Consider the following 12,440-nt stretch of genomic DNA (forward strand, 5'->3'; position numbering starts at 1 on the left):
ATTAGCTTTAAATTAAGCCTTAGTATTTTAGTATTTTAAATCTGATTGAAAAAGAAAACACCACGGAAAAACTTTTTTTCTGATTATAAAAACTAATCCTCCAGGCACAGTGGCTCATGCCTGTAATACCAGAACTTTTAGAGGCTGAGGCAGGTGGATCACAAGGTGAGGAGATCGAGACCATCCTGGCTAACATGGTGAAACCCCATCTCTACTAAAAATTACAAAAAGTTAGCCAGGTGTGGTGGCACGCGCCTGTAGTCCCAGCTACTCAGGAGGCTGAGGCAGGAGAATCACTTGAACCCGGGAGGTGGACGTTGCATTGGGCCAAGATAGCACCACTGCGCTCCAGCCTGCACACCAAGGGCAAGACTGTCTCAAAAAGAAAAACTAACCCGTATCAGTATAAAACACGGAGATAGACCCAAATAGTCCTATTTAGGGGGCGAAAAGAAAAGGGATAAACAAGACTAAAGCCTAAATCCACCTCTCAGAATAACTGCTGTTATATTCCGATGTGATCATTTCTAATCTCTTTTAAAAACACACATACAGTCTGTAGCTGTGGCATTCTACTTTCCTTAGAACACTGCAACAAAAATATTGTGTCCATATTCTTTTTTATTTTTTATTTATTTATTTTTTTTGAGATGGAGTTTCGCTCTTGTTACCCAGGCTGGAGTGCGATGGCGCGATCTCGGCTCACCGCAACCTCCGCCTCCTGGGTTCAGGCAATTCTCCTGCCTCAGCCTCCTGAGTAGCTGGGATTACAGGCACGCGCCACCATGCCCAGCTAATTTTTTGTATTTTTAGTAGAGATGGGGTTTCACCATGTTGACCAGGATGGTCTTGATCTGTTGACCTTGTGATCCACCTGCCTCGGCCTCCCAAAGTGCTGGGATTACAGGCTTGAGCCACTGCACCCGGCCTGTGTCCATATTCTTAAATACATCCTAGCCATTCTTCTCATCTTCTAGGGACTCTTCATGAATCCTAAAATTTTGCACCCTGTATTTCCTTCCAGGAAGAATTCTATTCTAGTCTCTTCTTCCCCACATTCTTTAGGAGTCAAAAAGTTCAAAATTAGTTTCTTAAAATATTCTTTAAATTTGAGGCAATTTTCATTCTTCTGGAAAACCTATTTCCTAAAAGCCACCTTGCACTTTCTTGATTTCCACTTATTATTCTGGATTATAGAAAATGAAGACTCAATTTCTAAAGGAAAAAAAAAAAAAGAACTCTAGCCACTTTTACAAGACAATAGGTATCAGATGGGGAAAAATAGGTTTTCACTTTTAAATAACTTTTACCTTTTTCTGATTATAAAAGTTTTGCTATTTAACTGAAATACAAAAAAGATGACTGAAATAGTTACGACGTTTTAATGCAGAGGCAGTTAGCATGTGAGTATGTTTCCTTAAACTCCTCTATGTAACGCAAAAAATAACACAACTGGGGGTTTTTTCAACAATACGCTGTTTTATACAGCCAGCATTTTCCCTTTATTCTAATAAAACACTGACATCAAGGAGGGAGATGAAAGGCCAAGAAATGAATCAATGACAGTGTCACTGAGGTATAGCAGGTGATACGAAATGAGGAACCTGTGTTCCAAAGGTGCTGGTGTTTCCGAAGAGAAAAAATTAGCTGAAAATAAAATTCTGAAGAGCAAAGATGACAGCTGAATCAGGTGTTCTCAATGCTGAAGGTGAGGCAGAGAGAAACTGTCAGAGCAAGTTACAAGAGTATTTATTAAGAAACAACCCAATAAAATCAAGAGAGGAATATTTAGAGAAAAGGCTGAGAATATGGGACCATTTACTGATGACCACATCCTTAAGTGCCAGAGAATACAGAAAAGGCTTTTTTTTTTTTCAATAAACTATCATTTCCCTATTTCTCTATGGAAAATAGGTACTGTTGTCAACTGTGTAAGTTCTTAACATATTAAGAATTCAAGGCAGGCAAGGTGGCTCATGCCTGTAATCCCAGCACTTTGGAAGGCTGAGGCGGGCAGATCATCAGGTCAGGAATTCAAGACCAGACTGGCCAACAAGGTGAAACCCCGTCTCTACTAAAAAAATACAAAAATTAGCTGGGCATGGTGGCTCATGCCTGTAATCCCAGCTACTTGGGAGGCAGAGAGAGGATGATTTCTTAAACCAGGACCTGGGAGGAGGAGGTTGCAGTGAGCTGAGATCATGCCAGTGCGCTCCAGCCTGGGCTACAGAGCAAGACTCCATCTCAAAAGAAGAAAAAGAATTATAACCAGGTTATTTTGTGAGACATTTCAACTGATAGCTTATCTTCAAGTTTTGTTCATAAGATTTCGAGACTGAATATTGCTCATTCCCATCTAAATAGTTCATGCCTCTGAAAATTTTTTGGTTTACGTAAGGTAAACAGACCCTCCCTTCCCCACAGATGCGTTATATACATACTTCCTCAAATACACAAGCTGTGCAAGGGGTTTCACTGAACATACCAGGAGACTGACGTTTCCCCACAGCTCACCCCAGAGCCTGAGGCAGAGAGCCGGCTTCAAGGGCATTGGCCTATGCAGTCCACAGGGCCCTGTGCTCAGAAGAGCTTCTGCTTGGTTTAATGATCAAACGCCTCTGTCCTGAAACTCTTCATTATCTCTAAATAAGGGGAACTATTTTCTTCACTTCACATTGGTTCTAGAAATTGTATAAACAATGCTGCCTGAAGGTTCTCATTCTGGCCAGCACTGGAATGGACAGATGAGGTCCAGACAGAAAAGGTGAATTTCTACAACTCACATAGCCAGTAAGTGGAGGGTGAAAAATGAATTATAATCTCAAGCAGGTGTCCCCAACCCCCAGGCTGCCGACCAGTACTGGTCCATGGCCTGTTAGGAACTGGGTCACACAGCAGGCCGTGAGCGACTGGTGAGCATCACCGCCTGAGCACCACCTTCTGTCAGATCAGCCGTGGCATTAGATTCTCATAGGAGCACGGACCCTATTGTGAACTGCGCATGCAAAGGATCTAGATTGTATCCTCCTTATCAGAATCTAATGACTGATGACCTGAGGTGAAACAGTTTCAACCCAGAACCACCCCCTGCCCCCCATCAACCCCCACTGTGTCCACGGAAAAACTGTCTTCCTTGAAACCGATCCCTGGTGCCAAAAAGGTTGGGGACCACTGATGTAAACTATCTAGTGTTCTTTTACATAAGTATATTCTGCTGCCCACAAAAGTATTCTGAAAAATCTCAACCTCTGCCAAGCATGGTGGCTCACCCCTGTAATGCCAGGATCTTGGGAGGCTGAGGAAGGAAGATCACTTGAGCCCTGGAGTTTGAGAGCAGCCTGGGCAACACAGTGAGATGCCATCTCTACCAAAAACAAATAAATAACTGGGTGTGCTGGCATGCACCTGTAGTCCCAGCTACTCAGAAGGCTGAGGCAGGAAGATTACTTGCGCCCAGGAGGTTGAGGCTGCATTGAACAGTGGTTATGCCACTGCATTCCAGCCTCAGTGACAGAGTGAGACCCTGTCTCACAAAAAAAAAAAAAAAAAAAAAAAAAAAAAAACCTCAACATCATTAGACTCAATATTCTACTATTTGCAGGGACAATTTTGGGGTGACTACAATGAATCCATATATACCCATTTTACATTTTTAAGTTTTGTCACATTATAGTTATACCAAATATTTTATAGTTGTTTTCACAAATCATGAGACCACAGAAGCAAAAAAAAAGAAAGAAGCTACTCCAGCACTCTATCACTAGCCCAGCTGAATGTCTGAACAATCCTCAAATCAAAGTTGACACATATATTATAAAAACAAGAGGTTTTTATCATATACATTCCCAAGTATAGGAAACTGTACATTTTTTAAAAAGTTGGAAAGAAAATCTACAAAAAAGGTATTCACTCTCGACTTCTAATTGTGAAAGAAATGAAGAGCAGGCAACAGCCACACCTTCCCATCCATCTACCTGTGCGTCTTTCAGTGTGTGCTGTGAGTCTGTCACGGAGACACCTCACTACATTTCTAATGAGACCTCAAATTACACTCACCACACCCCGACCAGCTTGTCAATGAGAATGCTTTCAGGATCAACTGATGTTGAGTGGAAAAACATCCACCACCTGATCATACAGTATACTGCTTAATAACATTGTCCAAATCTGTTTATCCAAGACCTGGCAGAAACCATACATTTTCCAAAGGAAAAAAAATCAAGACCAACATCAACTGTGAACACCAGTGCATCAGTAAACATGCATAAAATGTAGGAAAGAAATTCCATTCCAACAATAAGCCTATCTGGGAACAAAAATCAAGATGCCCAGTTAAAGGAAAAGAAATGTAGTGCATTATATATTGAATGCCTTAAATATAAAGTGGAGTGCTCTTTTGTCTGTTGCAGACATAGCTGATTTAGAGATAGCATAAAAGCAGCTTATCCTTAGAACTGACCCAGAAACTGCAGGAAAAGCCGCCAGGCGGCAGAATTTCCCAAGCCTCAACCAATTGAAGAGCAGTTTCTCACACCAAGAGTTGACCAGCAGGTGGCAGCATACCCTCAGTTTCTCAGTACCAACAGATGAGCGTTGTCTTCATTTAAGGCTTTTCATGTAACAAAAAAAATGAAAAATACACTTTTAAAACATATTTTTATAAAGAAAGCTTTCATTTCCTTACATTCTGAATGTTGATCTGTAGTTCCATTTTGTAGTGATTGAAGTCTTTGGCAAGTTCATGGCCCTGATGATAGAAGGTAAACATCCCCTGAAAAAATGACAGCATCTAACACACAGGAAGAAAAGGGATATTAGCACAAAAAAATTTCAGAAGAAAAAGAATCATATAAACAACCAAGTTTTCCTACCCACCCCCCACCACCATCTCACTGTTATTCCACTGACATAAAGTAATTAAAGGGAAATCACTAACATTCAAGTAAACCCCAGTACATATTATCTATTAACTGGTCTTTATAGAAAAGGACGCTTTTTTCCCTTAAATGTCACAGGTTTTAGATATCTCGTATGGCATGCTCTATAGGAAAAATTGAACTGTAAAGTCATATTTGTCCTCTTTAGTCAGGAGAATCCCAATACTCATTTGTAACTAAAATCTTATCACTATAGGTTGATAAATCTATAAGCAAGTAAAATCACAGAATTAGAAAGCTCCAGGCTCTCCCCAGCCACATTCAGCAAAGTGCAACCCCTCTGTTTTGTTGACAAGGATATTCTGTGACTTGCCAGGGGCAGCCACAAACCCCTAATGAAACCTTCAGTTGTCTACCAACACCCAACCTGTCCCTGAATTACAGGGCTGCTGCCTCTGCTCCACATGCAAATAAATAAATCTAAAGTGAAGAGAAGTGATCTGAGGAGTGAGTTAAGGAAATCCTGAGATTCGTTTTCTTCCTAATGCCTCGACCTGGGTGGTTAGGAATCTGGGGCTGTGACACCAAATGCCCAGGAGGCTCCATTCCCAACATCAGCCAGGACTTGTTAAGGGACTGTGGGCAAATTACTCAGCCTTCTCTACTTCTATGTCCTAATCTTCTCATTGAGTTATAGCGTGGAATAACGAGTTCGATACAACATTTAGAACAATGACTTGAACAGCCACTGAGCCATTATAAATGCCCAATAAAGGCAGGCCATTATTGTCATTTCACATAAAAAGAAAGCTTTGAGGAAGTTTACTTTTTCTCTAATTGTTTAGGTTCCCCTAAAGCACAGCTTCACAAATGATTTTTAATCATTACTTGGTTATTCTTGTTTCTATAAACCATACACACAATGGGTAAACTGTATAGTGTGTGAACATTATTTTAATAAAGCTGCTTAAGAAAAAAAAAGCATTCAACAAGTCAATATTAAAATGAACCTTGAGAATCATGAATTCCAGTGTTTTTTTGCTGACATGAAATATCCTTTACCTTTTAAGAGATATATATATTCATGTGCACATATCTTCATATATAAACAACGGAAGCTATTAGAAAACACCTGTATAATCACAAACAGAAATCATGTGTTTCAAACATAATTAAAAGGAAATGCTAGAGGAACTCACAAAATTGTCTCAAATGTTCCATATCCTGCTTCTCAACTTAGATTGCCACAAACATTGTGGGTTGTGTTCAAAGTCATATTACAATTGTTTAAAGTACCAAAGTTTGAACTGGTATAAGCAATCCATGTTCACTCATTTTAACATAAATTCTTTCAGGAAAATTTTTAAAAGCTAGAGTTACAGACTAAAGTGGCAGAAATTACACCTGGCTGCCTTCCTTGAGATCACGTAGCAATGGGCATATTACACGTTGCTGTGCAAATAAACAGCTGAGAAACAATGATTCAGAAGCAATTCCTTGACTTCCTGGGATCTGTATTTGCCCTTTTCAATATGTTTCCTTCATATTTATGCACTATAGCCTCTGAAAACTCAAACATAAATTAGATCTAGGAAGTAAAATATTTCTCTTATATTCCAAAAACCTACCAGAAAACCACTTGGCAGTAATACTCACAGGTTCCACAAACTCAAACTTCTTTCTTTCTTGGATTTCCTGCAGCTTACACACATATTCGAGAGACAGTTCATAGAAGTGTTGCCGGTTTTGCTCCACTTGGATATCTGCCTATGTTAAAATCACAGAGGTGAGTCAAACTGGAGACGGTGAAAAGTGAAACTGCATCAGAGGTCATCACACTGTGGTCCTGGGCCAAAACACGCTGTGTTGCCTGATTTTGTAAACAAAGTTGTATTGCAACACAGGCACGACCATTCATTTACATACAGTCTGCAGCTACTTTCCTGCTGCAACCGCAGAATTGAGCAGGTGCAACAGAAACTTTATGTTCCACAAAAGTCTAAAATATTTACAATCAGATTCTTCTGCAGAAAAAGTTTGTGACTCCCTGTTGAAGTTGACCCCCAAGAACTAATGAGCAAGGAGGCTTCCATTCCTGAAAGACTCACCCCAACCATTACCGATGCCCCAAGGCTGAAACACATGCAATCGCAATCAACAAACATTTCCATGAACAAATTCTCTAAGAATAAAGCCTGCCTGAGAAAGGAAACTCCCGGCACCTCGGGGCTCAGGGAGTGATGGCAGCAGGTGACAAAGAGCCGGCCATGGCAGCATCTCAAGAACCTGGCTCTCAAAGACGGGCCAGGGCTGGATGCCTATCTGGGGCCCTCACAACGTCTGATCCCCTGGGAGGGAAGAGGGCACCAGCTGGTCAGGAGGCTATTCCAAAAAAAGCTTCCAGCTTAGCCTGTCTCACTAGAAAAGCACTAGGAGAAGAGCATGAATCCACAGAGAACAGTGGAGAGAGAACTCACGTCCTAGAAACCATTCTTACTAGACATCATGTGATATTTTTCCTAACTTAGCTAATTTTACTCTTGAAAATATTTATCTGGGCATTTCTCCAGAGACGATACACAAAAGGCCAATCCGCACATGAAAAAGACATTCAACATCGCTCATCATTAGGATGCAAATCAAACTCATAACGAGATACCACCTCACATCCACTAGGATGGCTACTATCCAAAAAGAAAAGAAGCAGTGTTGGTGAGGGGGTCAAGAAACTGGAACCCTTGTGCATCATTAGTGGGAATGCAAGATGGTACGAGCACTGTGAAAAACAGTGCTTTCCGTAAAATAATATTGAAATATAATGTGTTGCTAGCTAAAATGAAAATTTCCACCTAACATGTCTCAAAATCATATTGTTGTGCCTCTATTAACCAGAATTCAATCATTCAGCCGCCAGCAGTCAACAGGCCCAACTCCCAACAAAAAAAAATTAAAATGATTTTTTTCCTCAAATTAAAAATAGTATCATCACATGACCCGGCAATTCTACAACTGGGCGTACACCCAAAAGAACTGAAAGCAGAGACTGGAACAGTTATGTGTACGCCCCTGTTCATAGCAGCAGGGGAGGGAAGCGACCCAAATGCCCACTGATCAATGAATGAATGGGTCAGTAAAATGTGGCAGATCCATACGTGTAACGAAATACTATTCCGCCTTAGAAGGAAATTCTGACACACGCTACAACTTGGAGGAACCTTGAGGACATCAGGCTAAGTGAAACAAACCAGTCACAAAAGGACAAATACTGTGTGATCCCACTTATTTGAGATACCTAGAGTAGTCAAATTCACAGAAACTGAAAGCAGTTTCAGTTTTGGCTGCCAGGTGCTGCAGAGGGGGAGAATGGTGAGTTACGGTTAACTGGTACAGAGCTGCAGTCTGGGAAGATTATGAAAAAGCCCTGGAGATGGATGGTGGTGATAGTTGCAAAACAGTGTGAATGTACTTAATACCACTGAGCCATAGACTTTTAAATAAAATCATACATTTTATTCATATATTTTATAACCAAAAATGTTGTTTTAGAAAAGTATTTAATACTTTTGAAGCAACACATTTCAAAATGTAATAAAAAGTGTCTCAGCATCAAATACTTTAAGTAACATGTATTACTAAGCTACAATGAGAATTTCTACCTAATGCTCCTCCAAATCATATTTTTGTGCTTCCAATAATCAGAGTTTGAGAGTTCAGCCACCAGCAGTTAGTTGGCACATCTTCCAGCAGAAACACTGTAATTTTGTTGAGTATTTAATAAAATAAAGATATAAAAGGGTGGTTTCTTCATTTGCTTTTACTGGAAAGGCCCTTTAAGAAATTTATACCAGCATCAGATTTAACAGGTTGATTTTATCTTTCAGCAAATTCTCTCTCCTGGTTGTTCTTGCTACTGTAATTACCCTTGCATTGCCAGTCAACCTCAATCACCACTTCCATAACGTTCTGAAAATCCAGAACTGTTGTGCCATGTGCTTTATGATTAAATCACCAGAATCCCTGGGATCACTGACAGTGATGGCAGCAGCAGCCAGTCTGGAGCAGCCACTGCGGTGTTACCAGCTGCAGAGGGGAAAGGGTGGCCAGGGCTGTGAGCTCCACAGAGCCCACAGGGGCCAGAAACAGGCAGGAGCCCCAACTTCTACAGAGTTATCGGGACAGGAGCCCCATGCTCCCAGGTGCAGCTGTAGCCACGCGGCCGCAGTTCTGGACCAGGGCAACCATGCACTCTTGGGGGCCTGGGAAGGCCCACTGCCACCCCCCAACCCCCACAGGCTCAGAAGTGCCTAGCCTCTCCCTGCTCCCAGTGCCTGATCTGGTGCAGAGCAAAGTTCTAGCCCAACCAAAGTACTGTTGCGACCCAGCCTGGTATGTGCATACTCACGGTGGTTCCAGCACCCCTGTACCCTCCACCTCCAGCTCGGCCCCCTCTGGACTTCAGGTGCCAACAAGCACAAGAGGGAGGCTGGAGGGCTGAGAGCAGCTCCACAGGAGTCTGCAGGTGCCTCTTGCACAAACACCTTGGGTGCCATGGAAGACATGTTGACAAGTGCAGGGGACAGGTTTCTAGGTGGGAAGGGACAGGTCCCTGGTGAAACCCTACCTGCAAGCCAGGGACAGCCTGAAGCCTGGGAACCACTGGCCTGCCAGTTCTGGGTGGAGTCTGCAGCCAGGGATCACAACTTACGGTGCTTTTTCCAGGCCCACCCATTGCTGCTCATGGGCCAATCAGCACAAACTTCCTCCCTCTGGAGCCCATAAAAACCCTGGACTCAGCTAGACTCAGAAAGATGTGGGGAGGGCCAGGCGGGTGGCTCCCACCTGCAATCCCAGCACTTTGGAAGGCTGAGGTAGGCAGACCACAAGGTCAGGAGATGGCGACCATCCCTGCCAACATGGTGAAAACCTGTATCTACTAAAAAATATAAAAATTAGCCAGGTGTGGTGGCACATGCCTGTAGTCCCAGCTACTCAGGAGGCTGAGACAGGAGAATCGCTTAAACCCAGGAGGCAGAGGCTACAGCGAGCCAAAATCACAACACCACACTCCAGCCTGGGCAACAGAGCAAGACTCTGTCAAAAAGACAGAAAGATAGACAGAAAAGAAAGGAAAAGACAAGACAAGACAAGTGGACTATCAGCTGCTGGAAGGAGCAATGCCCTCAGGATCTCCTCCACTAGTCAGGACCACCTGCCTGTGGAAAGGAGCTACCCACTATGGTTCTCCTCTCCACTAAGAACTGGGCACTCACTATGACAACCTGCCTGCAGAAAAGAGCTATCCACTTCAGGTCTCCTGAGAACTGTTCTGTTGCTCAGTGAAGTTCCCCTCCATCTTGCTCACCCTCCAGTTGTCTGCATACCTCATTCCTCCTGGATGCCGGACCAGAACTTGGGAACCACAGAACGGCCAGACTGAAAGAGCTGTAACACCAACAGAGGTGAACCTGCCCCTCCCCCGCTCACCACATTGTAGGTGATGAAAAGGAGAGAAGAGCTGCAGCCTCTCAGGGAGCCCAGACCTAGGCGTTCCCTAGGCCAAGGCTGTGACACCCTCTTTGGGGTTCTGCAGTTCCTGGTGTCTCCAGTTTTCAGGCACCACCATGTTCCCCCTTACCCACAATGGAAGCCACATGCAGTATCCCTGGTCCAGCTGCAGCCTTGCACGGAGCCAGTGCCTGTGCCTGGAGCTGCCCGCCCCACCGCAGCTGGCATGCCTGCCTATGCACAGTGGCTGGACCCTGCAGTCACTCACAAACCCCTCACCACTCGATGCCTGGCTCACTCTTGGCAGGCATGAGATCCAGGCCAGTAGCACAAGCCAAGTGCAGCCTGCCAGGCAGAGTGGGCAGAAAAAGCCCAGTAGGCCTGAGCAAACTCAGGCAAAGGCATCATAAGCCGCAGAGGTTACTGGCTGGAAAAGTGACATTCTAACGATCCCATGAAAATAGCTCTCCCTTAAAAGAATGCCCCTAGTTACAACCTGGACGTTCATGGCATTCTTGTATTCTTGTTCCTTTAGCCTGACCAAATCTAAAAGGCAGTCACTATACTTTTAACTACTCCAAGTAAAAGTCACTAATTTCTAACAAATACACAATTTTAATTTGATCACCATCTATTTGTAGCCATTCCTGCTATAAATATATGTAAGAAAGTAGACAAGTCTCATACAAAGTTATTCAGGGAATCTGCTTCTCAAGTAGATTATTGTCATACTGAAATATTATCATGTGGCTACTTGGGAAGAAAAAATAGACTTCAAACATCAACAGAAATGGAATTTTCTCAAACAACCAATACTTGTTACAGTACAACTATTAAGTAGAATGTAGGGGTATGGAGGGAGGTAGAAGCTATCTTGCCCAATAAACATAGAGCAGCAAGTCCTCAAAGAACTGCCAAAATAGCCAGCATGGTGTATGCCACAATTTTCTCCTGTTATTTTCATTTGAAACAAGAGGAGAGAATGAATTACATACATTTTTAAGCCTTTGTTCAGTATCAGTCTCTGCAACTTTTATTAGTCTCTTGAGCATCTCAACTCAATTCACTGAAGATCAGCATTACATTAACCCCTGCCAAAACTTGACAAATATCCAAACCTAGCCTTTTCCCCTTTAAAAATCATCCCCCTTAGGCCAGGTGTGGTGGCTCACACCTGTAATCCCAGCACTTTGGGAGGCCGAGGCGGGTGGATCATGAGGTCAGGAGATCAAGACCATCCTGGCTAACATGGTAAAATCCCGTCTCTACTAAAAATACAAAAAAATTAGCCAGGTGTGGTGGCATATGCCTGTAGTAACAGCTACTTGGGAGGCTGAGGCAGGAGAATCACTTGAACCTGGGAGGCGGAGGTTACAGTAAGCTGAGATCATGCCGCTGCACTCCAGCCTGGGTGACAGAGAGAGACTCCGACTCAAAAAAAAAAAAAAAAAAAAAAAAAAAAATCATCCTCCCTTTTAACATCTTCACACTTAAACTAGAAGGCTGTTTGAAGTGAGAGCACGTACATTTGTAAAAAGCAAACAGAGCAAGATTAAAAAGTGTATATAACTTAAATGAAACAAGTTACTCATCTTTAGCATCTCTTCATGTTTCTGGAGGTTAATTATCTTTGGGACTGATAAACTGCTGGAGCCCTAGCTCACTGTGCAAGCATCTCCACACTTGTTCATTCAATTAATTACCTACTCCCTGACAGGTACTGTTCTAGGCACTGAAGATAGAGCACTGAATAAGACAATGTTGTTGCCTTCAAGGAGCTTACATTCTAGTGGAAGAAGCTATGTAACAAACGCACAGTGCGTCAAACGGTTATAAGAACATGAAAAAAATAGAGTCAAGGGGACATTCTCAATAAGGAGGTCAGGAAAAAACTTGTAATAAACTGACCTCTGAGTGGAGAGCATTTGAAAGAGTATTTGAAGGGATGAGGCACATGGATCCATGTGGAAATTACACCAGGCAGGGGGGAAACAAATGCAGTGGCCCCGAGCATGGACTCTGCTGACCCCAGGTGGGTTGGGTGAAGAACACACAGGA

At 42.9% G+C, this 12,440-nt stretch overlaps 1 protein-coding gene across 3 annotated transcripts in view; it reads right to left on the reverse strand.

The window, feature by feature from the left end:
- Positions 1-12,440, reverse strand: part of ARHGAP10 (Rho GTPase activating protein 10) — a 337,781-nt gene that overhangs the window by 191,846 nt on the left and 133,495 nt on the right. For all 3 annotated transcript variants that reach the window (XM_003927990.4, XM_074396841.1, XM_074396842.1), the window contains 2 exons: positions 6,534-6,644; positions 4,685-4,789 (listed from right to left, as the gene is read on the reverse strand). In XM_003927990.4, coding sequence (XP_003928039.2) covers positions 4,685-4,789; positions 6,534-6,644 — 216 coding nt within the window. The remainder of the gene's footprint in view (positions 1-4,684; positions 4,790-6,533; positions 6,645-12,440) is intronic.

The sequence above is a fragment of the Saimiri boliviensis genome, chromosome 3 (genome assembly GCF_048565385.1).
Source record: "Saimiri boliviensis isolate mSaiBol1 chromosome 3, mSaiBol1.pri, whole genome shotgun sequence".
In the NCBI taxonomy this organism is placed as follows: Eukaryota; Metazoa; Chordata; class Mammalia; order Primates; family Cebidae; genus Saimiri; species Saimiri boliviensis.